General features: G+C 40.8%; 1 protein-coding gene across 1 annotated transcript in view; it reads right to left on the reverse strand.

The window, feature by feature from the left end:
• Window positions 1-1,321: 1,321 nt before the first annotated feature.
• LOC111973065 (Krueppel-like factor 12) overlaps window positions 1,322-20,505 on the reverse strand; it is a 141,898-nt gene continuing 122,714 nt past the window's right edge. The window contains exons 5-6 of the mRNA XM_024000238.2: window positions 14,870-15,027; window positions 1,322-4,926 (exon numbers count right to left, since the gene is read on the reverse strand). Of these exons, the coding sequence (XP_023856006.1) occupies window positions 4,745-4,926; window positions 14,870-15,027 (340 nt within the window). The 3' untranslated portion in view covers window positions 1,322-4,744. The remainder of the gene's footprint in view (window positions 4,927-14,869; window positions 15,028-20,505) is intronic.

Below are 20,505 nucleotides of genomic sequence, written 5' to 3' on the forward strand. Positions count from 1 at the left end.
AAGCCTATGTGTACACATGCAAAATATTAGTTAACTTTCAAGTGAAGTTTAAAAAATTAAATAACGATGCTATTGTGAATGAAATCCTGAATAAAATAGTTTGATATAATGTTGATATGAATCTGCACTTATAGTTGTTCAATTGAACATGGCTGGGTGGAGAATAACGTATTTGGGTTTGATCTATACAGCAATTATCTGATAAAATGTTTGACAATATTTATATGGAAACCTTCTCTTGTTTTGAGAAAGAAGACAATCACAAACCAAAATGCTAAATGGCAAATTTCTGACATCACATTTGATCATTTATATGAGTATTTTAGATAACAAATTGTTTATTATCAATAGCTCCATTGTACTGTATATCAAATCAGATAAATGAGTGTCTCTGAAAAAGACTTTACATGTATAAATGTATTTCCTGTTGTCTAATAATTAAAAGGCCTATTTTTTTTTATGTATATACAGACTGTAGAACTGAGTAATACTTTTTATTTATTTCCACTATCACATATTTTACAACATTTCAAAATATATATATTTTTTACAGAAAATTGTTATATGCAAGATGAAGTGCCCCTCATTTCAGAAAAGTACAGTATATGAATAATAAAATATGTTGATAATTATTAATATGTATCAATGGATTTAACATTTCAAATGAATTCATTTAAAAACTATACTTCATAACAAACAAGGTGCTGATGATATGCTTGAGCCAAAAAAGGCAATACAATTGGAAATATTCACATGTACACAAACATATACTGTAGCAACATAATATGACATATATTATAATACTTCATAATACCAAAAGGGAAAGAGACAAATTGGGCATGTTTCTGCAAAATATAGTTTTGTTTCAGGTAATGATGTGGTTTTGAATTCTAGTACAGGACCACTACGCTGGTGTGTCTGTGTGTGTTATTAAAGTCACTGAGCATATGCTGGCCTTCTGAAATGTGCTCCTGAAACTGTAAGCGGGGATCCAGCGAAAACCTCTGTGTATAAAATGCAAGTTGTAAAAATACTTTGAACAAATACAGTTATCATACATGTGGGATTCTGTTATGAACGGCTTTGATAATGACAAACACCATCAGATCTGTGTCACATAATTGCAAAAAAGTGAAATCTGATAACTTCGCTGATAGGAAAAGCTGACAATATTGCTTTCATGTGTCTCAGAAAGATTTATGTAGTGTTATTTGTATGTCCATASGCATCTATTTCCAACCGGCTGGATAAATTGGAAATTTAAAGTTGATGTCAAACAACCTGCAAAACATAAGTGGTTGATGTCATAGCTAAGACTAAATAGAATACCCCAGTTACAGTACCTTTCAAAGGTATTGAGATGCCTTGGATTTCTTCACATTTTATTGTGTTACAAAGTGGGATTTGTATTGTATTTMTTTTCTCAACAATCTACACAAAATACTCTGTATTCAAAAGAAATAAAGGAAATATAGCTCCCTGAGTCCATACATGTTAAAAAACACATTTGACCGCCATTACAGCTGTGAGTCTTCTTGGGTAAGTCTCTAAGAGCTTTGCACACCTGGGATTGTGCAATATTTGCCAATTATTATGTTCAAAATGCTAGTCAGCAATTTTCAAGTCATGCCTTACTATTTCAAGCAGATTAAAGTCAAAACTGTAACTTGGCCACTTAGGAACAAACACTGTTTTCTTGGTAAGCAACTCCAGTGTAGATTTGGCCTTGTGTTGTAGGTTTTTGTCCTGCTGAAAGATGAATTCCAGTGTCTGGTGTAAAGCAGACTGAAGAAGGTTTTGCTCCAGGATTTTGACTGTGTATAGCCCTATCCCATTTCTTTTTATCCTGAAAAACTCCCCAGTATTTGATGATGTCAAGCATCCATGATTCAGCCACCACCAAGCTTGAAAATAAGGAGACAGTTACTCAGTGATGTGTTGTGTTGGATTTGCCCCAAAATAGGGCTTTGCATTTAGTCCAAAAAGTGTATTCATTTGCCATGTTTTTTTTGCAGTGTTATATTATTTTGTATATTTGTGTTATTCTTTTGACTCTATCATTTAGGTCATTCTTTTGGAGTCACTACAATGTTGTTGGTCATCTGCTAAATATGTGTATGTGACCAATACAATTGGATTTGATCCATCCTCAGTTCTCTCCCATCACAGCCATTAAACTCCGTAGCTGGTTTAAAATCCTCAATGGTCTGATGGTTAGATACCTGAGTAGTTTCATTCCCGTCCTGCTGCTCAGTTCAGAAGAACGACTGTTTCTTTGAGGTGCCTAGGTGGTTTAATACATGATGCACAGCATAATTATTAACTAGACCATGCTTAAAGAGATAGTCCATGTCTGATTTGTTATTATTACCCACCTACAAATGAGGCTTCCGAAAATCTCCCTGGACTTTGTAGTTGAATATGTGCTTTAAATACAATACTTGTCTGAGGGACCTTACAGATGTTGTATGAGGGACAGAGGAAGGGTTAGTCCTTTAGAAATCATGTCAAACCCTATTATTTCACAGAGAGTGAGTCCATGTACATGTGATTTGTGGGATTTGTTAAGCCAAACTTTACTCCTGAACTAATTTAGGCTTGCCTAAACAAATGGGGCTGAATACTTATGCAATGACTATATTTTATTTTATTAATAAAAAAAAAAGACATTACAGAGTTTTGTATGTACATGGTTGACAAAAAAATTACAATTTAATTCCACTTTGTAACACAATAAATTTGAAAAAAATCCAAGGGGTCTGAATATTTTTGTAAGGCAGCCTATAGCTGTAAAAACATCTCTATATTGCCGTAGATCTCTTTTTGATCCATGTGCAGAGACTGATCAACATGTGGTTTTACTGTGTTGAATAACCCTTTACTCTGAGATATGATAGATGAGACAGTAAAAACCGCAGTATGTATATCTGTCATTGAGGGACATGCAAGACAAATTGCAAGAAAAGGTAGACCTGAAGCTGAATCTGAAGACCTCACATCATGTTTGGTGTATGCATGACTAAAAAAGACACCGCTCTCTCGCAAACCGCCAGACAAAGCTACAGGGCCAACTGTCTGTGTGCATCGTGTACTACGATGTAGAAAAGAGAAGGGGAGATTTTGTTCCAAGTTCGACAAACATGTAGGTCTGTTCATGAATACATTTTGAAAAAACCTGTTCCTCCTCAACCACCCATCATTAATGTGACATTTTCCAAACTGTTTACAGTGAGCTTGCCTAGACCCTTGTGCTGTAGCTACAAACCCAGTAGAAATATAGAAATGTGTAGTATAGAGTACGAAGTGGCACTGGTAGAAATATATCTGTAACAGAGGGATTTAGGGTCATTTTGGGTATCAGCAACCAGAACAAGGATACAAGAACACATTTCCCTGTTCTGAATGTATTGCTTTCCAATTGAACTAGAGCAACTGAGTTCCCGGGTTAGCCCTCTGAACTGAAGCCAATATGCTTTACCTATAGACTACTAACACACAAATGATCACAATGCCAATCCCTTCCACTGAAAATACCAGGGATATGAAACAAAATCCTTGAATATTATGGAATCATCATATGTGTGAATCTGTAAGGTGCTTCAAAGTTGTTTTCACATACCGGATATGTTCATTCGATTTTTCATTGTACATTGGGGGTGCGGATTGATGTTTCTTTGTGAAAATGTATCAAAAACAGGCATACACAGCAAGATACAATAAACTAGAAACAATAAAAGTCTCCATATTAAAACTCTATTTACCCAATGAGATTGCACTTTACTGATTGCTAATCACTGCACAAAATGCACCAATCAAGTTTTTTTTTTAAAGAAAAAGTTTAGAAGAGGCTCAAGGTGATGAGCCTCAATGTGGTTGAGTCGATCTCGTGTGTTAACAAGATCCATTGAATGAAAAACAAAACAAATAGCAAAAACAACTCTGCATCTACATCACTGGTCCATTGCGATGCTCCGGATGCTTCTTAATCTAGAACACTGGTACTAGAACTTATTCTACAATACTGATTCTAGAACACTCAAACCAGTTTTTATAGGTACAATCTATGTGTGGATGGCACCCTCTGGTGCCGGGTTGTCCTGAAACACAGAGATTCAGGAAGCTGCTGTACGGCGGGAACTGTGCAACAATACTTTCCATAGGCAAATTGGAATCTGTGTCTTTTTATTCCATTGTCCAATCCAAGGCCCTATACTTCAAAACACATGCATACAGCCCTTCCATCCATTCATCCAGCCATCCAATCCATAGAGTTCTTTCACATTATAGACGCTAGAAAAGCAGCCATTTTGAACAATATAACCAAAACAAAGACAACAAGAACAAAACGGTTGCGATTCAAGTTTCCTTCCAAATGAACGAAGAACATCCCTCCAAAAAAACTCAGAAGTGAAACCATTTAAGAACAGTGCTAGGAAAAAAGACAGATTGTCGTAAAAACTCCAAACTCCAAAATGACAACAAAAGAGCCTTCTCCGGTTCCATCCCTCCTCAGTCAGTGAGGATCCAGAACCGACCCTGTTTTTTTTTTGCTCTGTGGACAGACAGACACCATTCTGTGCTTTTCGCTCTCTCTTCCCACTGCCTCACGGACAGACAACAGTGTGTGTCCAGTCCAGCTGAACCACATTGAGGGAGAGACCCCGCTCCCCCCTGCGGCGATGTGTGTGTGTGTGTAAATGTGTGCTTCTGCTTCGTCTGATGACATCATCACCCTGAAACTGTCTCACACCAGCATGTGTCTCCGTCGATGCAGAGCCAGGTGGTCCGAACGGGAGAAGCTGCGGTCACAGTCTGCACACTTGAAGGGCTTGATGCCTGTGTGTTTCCGGTAGTGGCGAGTCAGCTCGTCAGAGCGGGCGAACTTCCACGTGCAGCCATCCCAGGTGCATTTGTATGGCTTCTCACCTGGACAGGTCAACAGAAACAAACAGAAACAGAGACTGGGTGAAACAGTGACTTTCACAACATACAATTTGTGTGCATTCGCTAGTGTATTGGCTAAGTATTTCCCCATTTTCTACTTAGGTCTTATAATATGCTTGGAAAGTGTAGACATCACAAGCATCAAAAAGTAAACCATTTTGGAGACAGTTGGCAGGTTTCCATTGACCCAGGTTTATTCAACAAAAGTTTAAAAAAAAATAAAAAAATAAACATTGAAAGAAGTAATGGAAATGGCAGCTATGGGAGAAATGTTCTAATAATTGACAACAATTATATCTGCTGGACAGGGGTGGATTTTTCTTTTGTCTATCTTTCTTCTTCGTGACAAATCATGACGGAAATTGTGTTTTTCAAATAAATGATACTTTCTGAATAATTTTTAAGGTGTATGTCATCGTGTAAATAAACCTAATTCTAAATGCATCTTCTTGCTAAAAATCTATGTCTTTGCAGGATAAGGATTGTCCTGATTTTCAAGAATGCCTGAATTGCTATGCTTTGCTTTTCTGGTTGGCTTGATGAACTTTTCACCATCCAATTATTTCAGATATACAGGAGTGCAAGTTTCACCATAAAAATGACCATGGTGATACACTGACATGTGAACATGTTTAGAATATAGCAAATATAAGTAAATACTTGCATTCTATCCATGCTGGCTTCTGGGGGCTACCTCCCTGGTACATGGTAGGAGCAAAGGCCTATAGGCTGTCGCACAATTTTTCTAAACTGATAATGGAAAAACGTCAATCCCTTAATCTTCTAGTGATTCTTTTTTTTAGGTGTGACCTCCCTACTTCCAGCTGTTTTTATCCACACAAGACAGTTCAACGTAAATCAGTGATGTGCATAAACCCTGGATGACTAACAGGGGGAGCTGTAATGAAGCCACCGCACAGCCATCTTGTTACTTCTCCGCCATTGTAAAAAGAGATTTTGGAAGCTGTAGAAATGCATTTATGAATGTCTAGATTTGGTTTTGACACATTTATTCTATTACAGACCACTTAATGCATACGTTTAAATTATATTATGTTAGCTAAACATACAAATAGTAAATGAAAGCATTTTCCTTAAAGTATATATTTTTTGTACTAATGTTATTTTTCCCACTACAACCAAAAAAATGCTTAAATACATATAATGCTGTTCTTGAAACGTTTCATTAAAATACTGTGGAATTCCATTCATTCCTATGGATTACTTCTCTTACTGGAGAGTGGCAATATGGTCGACCAGTGGCTTCAAAGCCTCTCAATGGCCTATACATTGCATCAGCAATCCAAGGTTTGTATACATCATTGATGGAAACTCACCATATAAGGCAATCACTGGACAACTTCCCACCTCAGAGGAAGTTGCCGCACCGATATTGAGTAATTTGGAAATTCTCGTTTAGGTTCCACTTCGAAGACTGCAGGCTGCTAATACATATTCAGGAATTGGGGGTGGGGACGTTGTGGTGATTTCCACATGCAGCAGAGAAACAACAACAAATAGGGAACTGACGGACAAGCTGTCAGTGTAACTAGCTAGCATGCTAACTTTAGCTAGCTAATGACAGTTATGTATGCACCCTTCCTGTTAAGATAGTCATACTGTATGTCAGGTGAAAATAATTATTTCAGAAAAAGACTACCAGCCTACATGTCAAGAAATTAGTCTCAGCTAAACCGTTTCCATACAAGTTGTTGACATGTTGAGGGTTGACATTTGTCTGATTCTTGCTGTTTGATTATTCTATTTGATTCCAGACGCCATTCAATTTTGGACATGTACACTTTCAGCATGCTAGCTAGCTACAGTATATATATCAATGCATTATCTAAATCGTGGCAGTGAATCTGCCGTAGAAATAGAAAGAATATACGCTCCGGTAATGTGGATAGCATAGCTTTTAAACGTTTGGAGCATGTATTGAAATGATGGCCGAGTTTGTTTTGCATTGCCCGGTGCCCTGTGTGTGTGGAGATTTTCTTTAGGATCAATGGAATGGTTCTAAAATGCAATCATATCATGAAATATCAACATGTATAAAATATATATATATATATATATATATATACACTGCTCAAAAAAATTAAGGGAACACTAAAATAACACATCCTAGATCTGAATCAATGAAACATTCTTATTAAATACTTTTTTCTTTACATAGTTGAATGTGCTGACTACAAAATCACACAAAAATTATCAATGGAAATCAAATTTATCAACCCATGGAGGTCTGGATTTGGAGTCACACTCAAAAAAATTGGATAAAGATGGAAAAACAACACTAAAGGGCTTGAACGCAACTTTTGATGTAATGTCCTTAAAAAAAATCAAAATGAGGCTCAGTTGTGTGTGGCCTCCATGTGCTGTATGACCTCCCTAACATGCCTGGGCATGCTCTTGATGAGGTGGCGGATGGTCTCCTGAGGGATCTCCTCCCAGACCTGGACTAAAGCATCCGCAAACTCCTGGACAGTCTGTGGTGCAACGTGGCGTTGGTGGATGGAGCGAGCATGTTGTCCCAGATGTGCTCAATTGGATTCAGGTCTGGGGAACGGGCGGGCCAGTCCATAGCATCAAGCGCTTCTCTTTGCAGGAACTGTTGACACACTCCAGCCACATGAGGTCTAGCATTGTCTTGATTAGAAAGAAGAACCCGGGGCCAAAGCGTGGTCTCACAAGGGGTCTGAGGATTCATCTCGGTACCTAATGGCAGTCAGGCTACTCTGGCGAGCACATGGAGGGTGTGCGGCCCGCAAAGAAATGCCACCCACACCATGACTGACCCACCGCCAAACCGGTCATGCTGGAGGATGTTGCAGGCAGAGAACGTTCTCCACGGCGCCTCCAGACTCTGTCAAATGTGCGTGTGAACTGCTTTCATCTGTGAAGAGCAAGGGCGTCAATGGCGAATTTGCCAATCTTGGTGTTCTCTGGCAAATGCCAAACGTCCTGCACGGTGTTGGGCTGTAAGCACAACACCCACCTGTGGACGTCGGCCCTCATACACCCTCATGGAGTCTGTTTCTGACCGTTTGAGCAGACACATATGCACATTTGTGGCCTGCTGGAGGTAATTTTGCAGGCCTGTGAGTGCTCCTCCTAATCCTCCTTGCACAAAGGCGGAGGTAAGCGGTCTGCTGCTGCTGGGTTGTTGCCTCCTACGGCTCCTCCACGTCTCTGATGTACTGGCCTGTCTCTGTGTAGCCCTATGCTCTGGACACTACGCTGACAGACACAGCAAACCTTCTTGCCACAGCTCGCATTGATGTGCCATCCTGGATGAGCTGCACTACTGAGCCACTTGTGTGGGTTGTAGACTCCGTCTCATGCTACACTAGAGTGAAAGCACCGCCAGCATTCAAAGTGACCAAAACACTCAGCCAGGAAGCATAGGAAACAGAGAAGTGGTCTGGTGCACCACCTGCAGAACCACTCTTTATTGGGGGTGTCTCTTGCTAATTGCCTATAATTTCCTTTTTGTCTATTCCATTGCACAACAGCATGTGAAATTTATTGTCAATCAGTGTTGCTTGTGGACAGTTTGATTTCACAGAAGTGTGATTGACTGGAGTTACATTGTGTTGTTTAAGTGTTCCTTATATTTTTTGAGCAGTGTATATATATATACAGTGGGGACGAGACAAGTATTTGACACTGACGATTTTGCAGGTTTTCCTACTTACAAAGCATGTAGAGGTCTGTAATTTTTATCATAGGTACCTTCAACTGTGAGAGAAGGAATCTAAAACAAAAATCCAGAAAATCACATTGTATGATTTTTAAGTAATTAATTTGCATTTTATTGCATGACATAAGTATTTGATACATCAGAAAAGCAGAACATAATATTTGGTACAGAAACCTTAGTTTGTAATTACAGAGATCTACGTTTCCTGTAGTTCTTGACCAGGTTTGCACACACTGCAGCAGGGATTTGGCCCACTCCATATCAAGACCTTCTCCAGATCCTTCAGGTTTCGGGCTGTCGCTGGGCAATACGGACTTTCGGCTCCCTCCAAAGATTTTCTATTGGGTTAGGTCTGGAGACTGGCTAGGCCACTCCAGGACCTTGAGATGCTTCTTACGGAGCCTCCTTAGTTGCTGGCTGTGTGTTTCGGGTCGTTGTCATGCTGGAAGACCCAGCCACGACCCATCTTCATTGCTCTTACTGAGGGAAGGGAGTTGTTGGTCAAGATCTCGCGATACATGGCCCCGTCCATCCTCCCCTCAAATACGGTGCAGTCGTCCTGTCCCCTTTGAGAAAGCATCCCCAAAGAATGATGTTTCCACCTCCATGCTTCACAGTTGGGATGGTGTTCTTGGGGTTGTACTCATCCTTTTATTCCTCCAAACACGGCGAGTGGAGTTTAGAGCAAAAAGCTCTATTTTTGTCTCATCAGACCACATGACCTTCTCCCATTCCTCCTCTGGATCATCAGATGGTCATTGGCAAACTTCAGACGGGCCTGGACATGCGCTGGCTTGAGCAGGGGACCTTGCGTGCGCTGCAGGATTTTAATCCATGACGGCGTAGTGTGTTACTAATGGTTTTCTTTGAGACTGTGGTCCCAGCTCTCTTCAGGTCATTGACCAGGTCCTGCCGTGTAGTTCTGGGCTGATCCCTCACATTCCTCATGATCATTGATGCCCCACGAGGTGAGATCTTGCATGGAGCCCCAGACCGAGGGTGATTGACCGTCATCTTGAACTTCTTCCATTTTCTAATAATTGTGCCAACAGTTGTTGCCTTCTCACCAAGCTGGTTGCTATATTGTCCTGTAGCCCATCCCGGCCTTGTACAGGTCTACAATTTATACCTGATGTCCTTACACAGCTCTCTGGTCTTGGCCATTGTGGAGAGGTTGGAGTCTGTTTGATTGAGTGTGTGGACAGGTGTCTTTTATACAGGTAACGAGTTCAAACAGGTGCAGTTAATACAGGTAATGAGTGGAGAACAGGAGGGCTCTTAAAGAAAAACTAACAGGTCTGTGAGAGCCGGAATTCTTACTGGTTGGTAGGTGATCAAAATACTTATGTCATGCAATAAAATGCAAATTATTACTTAAAAATCATACAATGTGATTTTCTGGATTTTTGTTTTAGATTCCGTCTCTCACAGTTGAAGTGTACCTATGATAAAAATGACAGACCTCTACATGCTTTGTAAGTAGGAAAACCTGCAAAATCGGCAGTGTATCAAATACTTGTTCTCCCCACTGTATATATATATATATATATATATATATATATATATATATATATATATATATATATATATATGCACACTAGCTCCAAAATAAGTAAAACTTTACAAATTATCCAATGGATTATTATAATATGATCTTAATTTGATCTTCTTAAAATCTGATTTTAAACCTACCTCTCACTTAGCCTAACCCTAAACTTAAATTTCAGACCAAAAAGCTAATTTTTGTTTTCATTAATTTGTACTATATACCCAATTTTGAGTTTGTGGCTATTTAACCTTCTCCACTACTGTCCCGTCGATGTGGATAGGGGGTGCTCCCTCTGCTGTTTCCTGAAGTATGATCATCTCCTTTGTTTTGTTGACGTTGAGTGTGAGATTATTTTCCAGACACCACACTCCGAGGGCCCTCTCCTCCTCCCTGTAGGCCGTTACATCGTTGTTGATAATCAAGCCTACCACCGGTAGTCTCGTATGCAAACATGATGATTGAGTTGGAGGCGTGCATTGCCACGCAGTCTTGGCTTAACAGGGAGTACAGGAGAGGCCTGAGAACGCACCCTTGTGGGGCCACAGTGTTGAGGTCAGCGGAGACGTTGTTTCCTACCTCACAACCTGGGGGCGGCCTGTCAGAAAGTCCAGGACCAGTTGCACAGGGCGGGGTTGAGACAAGGGTCTCAAGCTTAAAATGACGAGTTTGGGGGTACTATGGTGTTAAATTCTGAGCTGTAATCGATGAACAGCATTCTTACATAGGTATTCCTCTTGTCCAGATGGGTTAGGGAAGTGTGCAGTGTGATGGCGAATGCATCGCCTTTGGACCTATTGGGGCGGTAAGCAAATTGGAGTGGGTCTAGGGTGCCAGGTAGGGTGGAGGTGATATGATCCTTGACTAGTCTCTCAAAGCACTTCATGATGACGGAAGTGAGTGCTACGGGGTGATAGTCGTTTAGCTCAGTTACCTTAGCTTTCTTGGGAACAGGAACAACGGTGGCCCTCTTAAAGCATGTGGGAACAGCAGACTGGGATAGGGATTGATTGAATATGTCCGTAAACACACCAGCCAGCTGGTCTGCGCATGCTCTGAGGATTTGGCTAGGGATGCCGTCTGGGCTAGCAGCCTTGCGAGGGTTAACACGTTTAAATGTTTTCCTCACGTTGGCTGCGGTGAAGGAGAGCCCACAGGTTTTGGTAGCGTGCCAGTGGCACTGTATTGTCCTCATAGAGAGCAAAGAAGTTGTTTAGTTTGTATGGGAGCAAGACGTCGGTGTCCGCGACAGAGCTGGTTTCTTTTTGAAATCCGTGATTGACTCTACACCCTGCCACATACGTCTCGTGTCTGAGCCGTTGAATTGCGACTCTACTTTTGCTCTATACTGACGCTTAGCTTGTTTGATTACCTTGCGGAGGGAATAGCTACACTGTTTGTATTCGGTCATGTTTCCGGTCACCTTGCCATGATTAAAAGAAGTGGTTTGCGCTTTCAGTTTTGCGCAAATGCTGCCATCAATCCACGGTTTCTATTTGGGGAAGGTTTTAATTGTCACCTTGGGTACAACATCACCGATGCACTTGCTAATAAACCCGCTCACCGAATCAGCATATACGTACATCAGTGTTGTCTGATGCTATCCGGAACATATCCCAGTCCACATGATCGAAGCAATCTTGAAGCGTGGAATCAGATTGGTCAGACCAGCATTGAACAGACCTGAGCACAGGCCTTTCCTGTTTTAGTTTCTGTCTATAGGCTGGGAGCAACAAAATGGAGTCGTGGTCTGATTTGCCGAAAGGAGGGCGAGAGAGGGCATCATGGAAGTTAGAGTAGCAGTGATCCAGAATTTTTCCAGCCCGGGTCGCGCATTCAATATGCTGTTAAAATGTTGGGTTTTCAGATTAGCCTTTTTAATATCCCCAGCTACAATAAATGCTGCCCCAGGATATGTGGTTTCCAGTTAACATAGAGTCCAATGAAGTTATTTCAGGGCTGTCGAGGTGTCTGCTTGGGGAGGATATACACGGCTGTGATTATAATCGAAGAGAATTCTCTTGGTAGATAATGCGGTCAACATTTGATTGTGAGGAATTGTAGGTCAGGTGAACAAAAGGACTAGAGTTCCTGTATGCTGTTATGATCACACCACAACTCGTTAATCATAAGACATACAACCCCGCCCTTCTTCTTACCCCAGGCAGCATTGTTCATGTGTTTCATGTCAAGACGCTACTCCTGCTTCTCGACTCCCAGCGTTTACGTTACAGGTTTAATGAATGATTTGTCCCAAATACAATGCGTTTAGTTTTTGAAATATTTAGGACACATTTATTTATTGCCACCTATTCTGAAACTGACTGCAGCTCTTTGTTAAAACTTCTTAGTGATCCCTTCGCGCGCCATTCCCGTTAACGGGATTGATTTGACAACACCCAGTGAAATAGCAGCGCGCCAAATTCAAAAACAGAAATACTCACAATAAGTGTTATACATGGGTTTAAAGATTAACTTCTTGTTAATCCAGCCACAGTGTCAGATTTCAAAAAGGCTTTATGGCGAAAGCAAACCATGCTATTATCTGAGGACAGCACCCCGTCAAACAAACACATGAAAATCATAATTCAACCCACCAGGCGCGACACAAAAGTCAGAAATAACGATATAATTCATGCCTTACCTTTGAAGATCTGCTTCTGTTGGCACTCCAATTTGTCCATTAAACATCACAAATTGTCCTTGTGTTCGATAAATTCTGTCGTTATATCCCCAAAATGTCCATTTATTTGGCGCGTTTGATTCCGAAAATACACCGGTTACAAATCGCGCAACATGACTACAAAGTATCTAATATGTTACCTGTAAACTTGCTCCAAACATTTCAAACAACTTTCCTAATCCAACTTTAGTATTTTTTAAACGTAAATAATCAATTAAATTTAAGACGGAATAAACCTTGTTCAATACCGGACGAAAACAAAGTGGAGTGAGCTTCCAGGTCGCGCCCCAACCACAACAGTACACTTGCCTATCCACCCAGAGAGGAAATGGCCACTTCATTTCTCAAAAGGAAAAACATCAACCAATTTCTAAAGACTGTTGACATCTAGTGGAAGCGATAGGAATTGCAAGCAAGTGCCTTAGAAATCTAGATCCACATAGAAACCCCATTGAAAAGAGAGTGACCTCAAAAAAAAACATTCCTGGATGGTTTGTCCTCGGGGTTTCGCCTGCCAAACATGTTCTGTTATACTCACAGACATAATTCTAACAGTTTTAGAAACTTTAGAGTGTTGTCTATCCAAATCTACCATATGCATTTGCATTTCCTAACTTCTGGGCCTGAGTAGCAGGCAGTTTACTTTGGGCACACTTTTCATCCGGACGTGAAAATAGTGTCCCCTAGCCTTAAGAAGTTTTGCAGTGATTTCTCTCGCTGTACAAGTTTACATGTATGGTGTTGAGTCATCTGCATACATAGACACACTGGCTTTACCCAGTGGCAGGTAATTAGTATAGATTTTAAAAAGTAAAAGGCCTAGACAGCTGCCCAGCTGCCCCTCTGTATTCTCTTTATTCACAATATATCAGGGGTATTAAGCCAGAATACGTTTTTTCCAGCAGCAGACTATGATTGAAAATGTCAAAATACATTTTTCAAAGCTTTTCCAAAATGTCCAAAATTATGGAAAATCTATCGTGATGGATTTATGGGTCCTTTATGGGTCCTTGAGGCAAATTTGTTCATCATGAGGAAAGACACAAGTCTCTAGGTCAAACGGGGCGACAAATATGAGGGTTTAAGTAAGACTGCTTATAACAACAGTCTCACTTAAGTCTTCTAGGACAATCTGTGCCATTCTTTTTGACCAAGTTACTCATGGCATCTAGTTTCTGTGTGCCAAATTAGTAAAAACGTTACCAATCTATGCTTCAGTTATTTAACTAAGTTAAGATTTTTTTTTTGTGAATTTATAGAATAACAATAGGTAGCAGCATCGTGTATAGTTAAATGTGTTTGTGCATGTGTGATGGTTTGTGTATGTATGTGTGGGGTCAACGTGTGTGTGTATGAATATGTGTGTGTGTGCGCAAGAGTAACATTGTAAGTGGGTGTGAGTGTGTGAATAGAGTTTGTGCTGCCGTGTCAATAACATGTCTCAAAAAATGTGCTATTGTGACCAGCAAAGTCACACTAGATCTAAGGCAATATTCAACGTTTGTCTAGGTCCCCTGGATGTCGGGAGATGGCTTCAATATCGGTCACTAGAGGCAATGGTGAGCGCTATTACCATCAAGTAGGCTCGCGGCTTGATATGACGTAGTGGATAGGGATGGTAGATGGGTATAAGCTCCAGCTCAGAGAATCACAGGTTCAACCCCAGTGCTAGGCACTCATTTTTGTTATTTTTGTTTTAACCCTATCCCAAACCTTAACCCTACCTTAACTATTCAGAACTGATGCCTAAATTTAACAGTCAAATTCAAAGTTTACCGACAAACGTGAATAATGCAGTCAGACCGTGAGATCTTGTTGATTGTGAAGAGCCTTACATGTGTATTCACTTTCCATGCGTATTAGAGCGAGGGAAATAATTTTATTCAGGAAGATAGTGAGACATAGACTTTAATTGATGAAGACAACTGTAATGAGTTGGTGAAGCCACACACATGCGCGTGCGCACACACACACACACACACACACTGACCTGTGTGCGTCCTCCGGTGTGCTTTTAGATGGGAGCTCTTGGTGTAGACCTTATTGCAGCCCTCAAAGTCACACCTGTGGATGCGTCTCTTCTTGGAGTCGGGCGACTCTGACCTCCGTGGGCGGCGTATGCTCTCAATACTGAATGGTGACATGGAACTGCAACAGGAGAGGAAGAGGTGGCTCATTAGAATTTAGCATCCTTAGCATTTTCAGCATCTTTCATTTACATTATTAGTTTGGATATCAACAACTGTATGGTCCATTCTTAATGAGCAAAACCCAACATGAGACTGTGTATGCATTGACTATTGTAATTCCACCAATGGTGTCATTCATGTATATTAATATTCCTTATAATACATATAGGAGTATATACTCAACATTTCGTGGAGAATGTGGACTCAACCATCTTTTGAAGTATGAAAATCACTAAAATAATATTTAGATTTTTCCCTTCAAGCTCTTCTTTCTCTTGTAGGCTTTGTCATGTACACTTATACTACAACAGCATTGTACTTTTATGTAATGTAATTATGTAACGTATGAAATATTTCAACATCCCCCAAGCTCCAAGTTCTTCACTAGAAATACTAGGAAATAGATCAAATTTCACATTTTATGACATGTTCATTCTGAGATATCGTGAAAGAATTTCAATGGCCTTTAGATGGTGCTCTAGCACCTTGGTAGAAACCCCTACAAGGCACAGGAAACTGGATGAGGTAAGACTGTTATTTTTACCGTTCCCATTGATTTATCAATCATCAGAAGGCAATGTCATATTTTTTTTTCTTCCATGCAGTTCAATGAACATAATTTCTGTTGAGTTGTTTATATTGGTATCAATAAACTGTCATGACATTTCGTTTCAAATTAGTAGTACACGTGGGGGGGGGGGGGGGGATACAGGAGAACGAGGAGCAGCCAAAGTCTATTTGGGGCTAGGAAAGGAAGGAGAAAAGGAACAAGAAGAGCAGTCTCAGTGGGATCTGTTTTTTTTCTGGAGGGTGCATAACAGGGCTCTTTCGAGGTTGGAAATGAGAAGAGGTTCGGGTTGCAGACAGAAGAGAGAGGGGAGGAGAGAGGGGAGCAGCAGTCGTGGCTGCTGGGGCCGGGGTAGGTGTTTTGGGTGGTGGAGGAGAGAGGCGTGGCCAGAGAGGCCCTCCGGTGAACTGTCTCAACCACCCGCCTCCCACTTCCTGTCTCGCTGATCCACCCACACGCTCGCTCGCACACACACAGGGATCACCTGTTGCTCTTGGCTAGCTGCCTTGCTGGGGCCGTGGGGCTGAACAGGAAATGAGAGCATGGGTCAGATATGAGACTGAACTCCCAGCTCTGCTCTCTCTCTCTCTCTCTCTCTCTCTCTCTCTCTCTCTCTCTCTCTCTCTCTCTCTCTCTCTCTCTCTCTCTTCTCTCTCATCTCCCTCCTCTCTCCTCCTTATCTCCTCTCATCCTCTCTCTCTCTGCACCCTTCTTTCTCATTCTCTCTCAGCCACAGAAGCTCAAACTAACTTCCCCTCTCTATTTCTCACTTTAGTTCCTCACCCTCTTTCTTTCTCCCCCAAATGTGCACTTCCTCTGAGCAAAGAGGAGACTCAGTGTAGCAAACAACAGCGCAACTATTGGCACAAATAAGGTTGAGACTTATTGGCAAACATACTGTACAATATATAAACTGTACAGTACATAAACATAGTCAACACATACTCAGTCGAAACTGATTAACCTACTCAAAATGATGTACACTGAGTATACTAAACATTAGGAATGCCTGCTCTTTCCATGACATAGACTGACCGGGTGAATCCAGGTGAAAGCTATGATACCTTATTTATGTCATTTGCTAAATCAACTTCAATCAGTGTAGATGAAGGGGATGAGACAGGTTAAATAATTATTTTTAAGCCCTGAGACAATTGAGACATGGATTGTGGATGTATGCCATTCAGAGGGTGAATGGGCAAGACAAAATATTTAAGTGCCTATGAACGTGGTATGGTAGTAGGTGCCAGGTGCACTGGTTTGTGTCAAAAACTGCAACGCTGCTGTATCAAGTTTCCCATGTGTATCTATAATGGTCCACCACCCAAAGGACATCCAGCCAACTTGACACAACTGTGAAAATTATTCATGATTATTATTTGACCATGCTTGTCACTTATGAACATTTTGAACATCTTGGCATAGTTCTGTTATAATCTCCACCCAGCACAGCCAGAAGAGAACTGGCCACCGCTCATAGCCTGGTTCCTCTCTAGGTTTCTTCCTAGGTTTTGGCCTTTCTCGGGAGTTTTTCCTAGCCACCGTGCTTCTACACCTGCATTGCTTGCTGTTTGGGGTTTTAGGCTGGGTGTCTGTACAGCACTTCGAGATATTAGCTGATGTACGAAGGGCTATATAAAATAAACTTGATTTGATTTGATTTGTGGGAAGCTTTGGAGTTAACTTGGGCCAACATCCCTGTGGATGGCTTTCGACACGTTGTGGAGTCCATGCGGAGTTAGCTAGAAAGTTATACCAGTTATCAAATAGGATACTAGCTAGCTTTTCATGCGTGGCAGTACCAGTGTTGTCAAAGCTGGTAGACCGTCTCTGGTGATGTCAACATTACAACCAGGATGGACTGTCAAATTGGATGAAAAAACGCTGTCACATACACAGATGGAGCTCTCCTCTATGGGCGAGCATGTTGTTAACTGTCAAGTAGCTAGCTAGATGTGTCTCGATAATCTTGCTATTGCATAAAAAAAATGCGTACATCAAAATATCTCTTAATACATATCTCTTAGTCGACAATTTCTCTAACATTTGACTCATGGTTCTTGCACAGGAAAGAGGTGGAGACCGTTTTCAAGGACCTACCAGATCACAAAAAACTGTGAACAGCAAGGGGGAGACAAAAAATGATGGTTAGGGCGAAATCAACCATATGACCACTAGGTGTCATCGTATACCCACAGATCAAATTGATTTCCACAGTACGTGATGAAGTCCACTAGCTTGCTTCACTGTTGTAAAATAACACTATTGCATATTATTTGTATATTAACATATCTGGGACATTTTGGAGAAAACATGGATTTGTTAGACACCAGTGGAGGGTCCTCAGAGGAGGAAGGGGAGGACCATCCTCCTCTGTAAAATTTCAGTAAAAAAATAGTAAACACTAAAAAAGTTATCGTTTTTAGATGAAAGTATACAAAATATATTCATGTCACCAACTAATTGATTAAAACACACTGTTTTACAATGAAGGTCATTAGTAACTTCAACAGCACTCTCTGAGGTAGCACCATGTTGTAGCCGGAGGACAGCTAGCTTCTGTCCTCCTCTGGGTACATTGACTTCAATACAAAACCTAGGCTCGTAGGCCTCACCCCCTTTCATAGACCTACATGGTAATTATGACCACTTCCGGAGGATGACCTCCAACCAGTCAAAGCTTTTGCAGTATGAACTGACATGTTGTCCAATCATAGGATTATAATCAGAGAATGAACACAGTGTGTTGTATTGAGAAGCTTGATGAGTTGGTGACATTATTGGATCGAGATTGAAAAGTGATAGTTGAGCATTTTTGGGATATTATTCAATTAAAATTAGTTTAATAAATTTACTGGAGACGGAGGAGGTAAATAGTTTTCCTGGTTTTAGAGCTTTATTTATTTTTATGTCCAGTTAGTCCATTTTATTTAAATTTGCCTTGCTAAATTCAGTAGCAAGTAGCAGTAGCGAGCTAGCTAGCTACCAGCTCGAGTGTGTAGTTTTAACCGTAAATGCTACCGATAATGTTGTTGAATTTTTGTTGAAGAACCCCATTCTCTGGGATATGTGGAAAATGTGCGAAATAAAACCGAGGGTCGACCTCTGCCTGAGATCATTTTCATGAAGAAGGATGAAAAAGTGAGGGTGTTCAAAACCAATTGGTATCAAAAGTAGAGCTGGTTAACAGGGAGCCTTTAATCAAGCCGCCTGTATTGCTGGCCTTGCCTGCTTTTTGAAAAGTCTGATTACAGTGACCGACATGGTGACCGACAAAACAAAAGCAGGGAGCATATGAATGCCCACATCAGATTCAAGCTTCTGGAAAAAAGCTGCATCGATCATGACGAAGGTCTGCGTATTCAAACTATGCAACACAACGAGAAAGTAAGATGAAACCTGGATGTTCTCAAGCGGCTTATGAACACCACTGGGTTTTGGTTCATGCAAGAATGAGCTTTTAGAGGACGTGACGAGAGGGAAGTTCCGCTAAGAAGGGAAACTACAAGGAGCTCGCAGCGATAATTGCATGTTACGATGCTTTACTTGCTGAACATATGGAATTTTCAACTGTCTTTTCTGGGAATGTCAAAATCAATTCAGAATGATTTGATAGCTTCCATCGCGTCATCCATTAAAAGTGAGATTAAAGAGAGAGGTTGACGCACCATATTGTTTCGCGCGCGCACTCAAGTAGGCTTTCCACTTTCCACTCCTCCTGTATTTATTTAGCAAAGATGATAACACATAATCACTCCAGACAGACCCAAGCAAAAACGAATTGCATAAATGTTGCAGCAGCCTAGGCTACACCTAAACATGAGAGATCTGACATGCTGTATGGGATGAAAATGAGACTATTTTTCAGTCTGATCAACTGTAGGCTACCAATAAGAGCAGCCGCATACAGCCTATGTGCCCTGTCCATCTGGTCAGGGTAAACTAATTGGTAACATTATGTATTCATAGTCCATTTGTGTGTCAGGAGAAAATGTGAATGTGATCAAATTTGGTTAAAATTCAAAATTGGGCTGGGTAGGCTGGCTATACATTTTCAATCCAAATGTATTAGCTGTAATTAATCAATCAACATAATAGTGATGACAGATGTGAGTACATGTTTTATAAAGCCTAAAGTTGCATGATGCAAACATGCATAAAGCAAGCTCAGCCCTGTGAGTTCTATTGTCTATGAGTTGCTGTCTCTGTGTCTGGGTAGAGGAAATCCCCTCCTAATCATGTCTAAATATAATTCATATAAACAAGTATAAGGTTGCTGCAGTTTGTCAACTCTCTCCTGACATGAACTGAAGCCACGTATCATGTGACCGCTCATCCACTGGCACATTGAATGTTTCCTCTCCAAGCAGTACCCCTATACATTTTCTCTCATTACTGTATGTAGAGTCAATCACACACAAAAAAAAACAATCACATTATTACACATCAAGGATTTTACTAACTGTGTAGTGTGTTGTGTTATTGTTTTTTGTCTTCCCAGTCAAATTCTGTCCTGCACTGAAGTCATGCCTCTGAACACCTCAACTCATGGCTCATAACCTCATTCAATCACTGCTGTGATCCCTTCCCAACACTGTAAGTAGCTCTCTCATTCCCATTCCCCATAACATTGTACTATAAATGTCTTTATTAAATGTTTTAGGTTAAAATAATTTGTCTTTGACGTTTTTGAAACACACTTTGTCGCCTCCGTGCCTATACCGTGGGTCTCCCATCCTCCTCCATGTTTCAAGTCACCAGCCTCCACTGTTAGATACATACATACATACATACATACATACATACATACATACATACATACATACATACATACATACATACATACATACATACATACATACATACATA

Source organism: Salvelinus sp. IW2-2015, linkage group LG2 (genome assembly GCF_002910315.2).
Source record: "Salvelinus sp. IW2-2015 linkage group LG2, ASM291031v2, whole genome shotgun sequence".
NCBI classification, from domain to species: Eukaryota; Metazoa; Chordata; class Actinopteri; order Salmoniformes; family Salmonidae; genus Salvelinus; species Salvelinus sp. IW2-2015.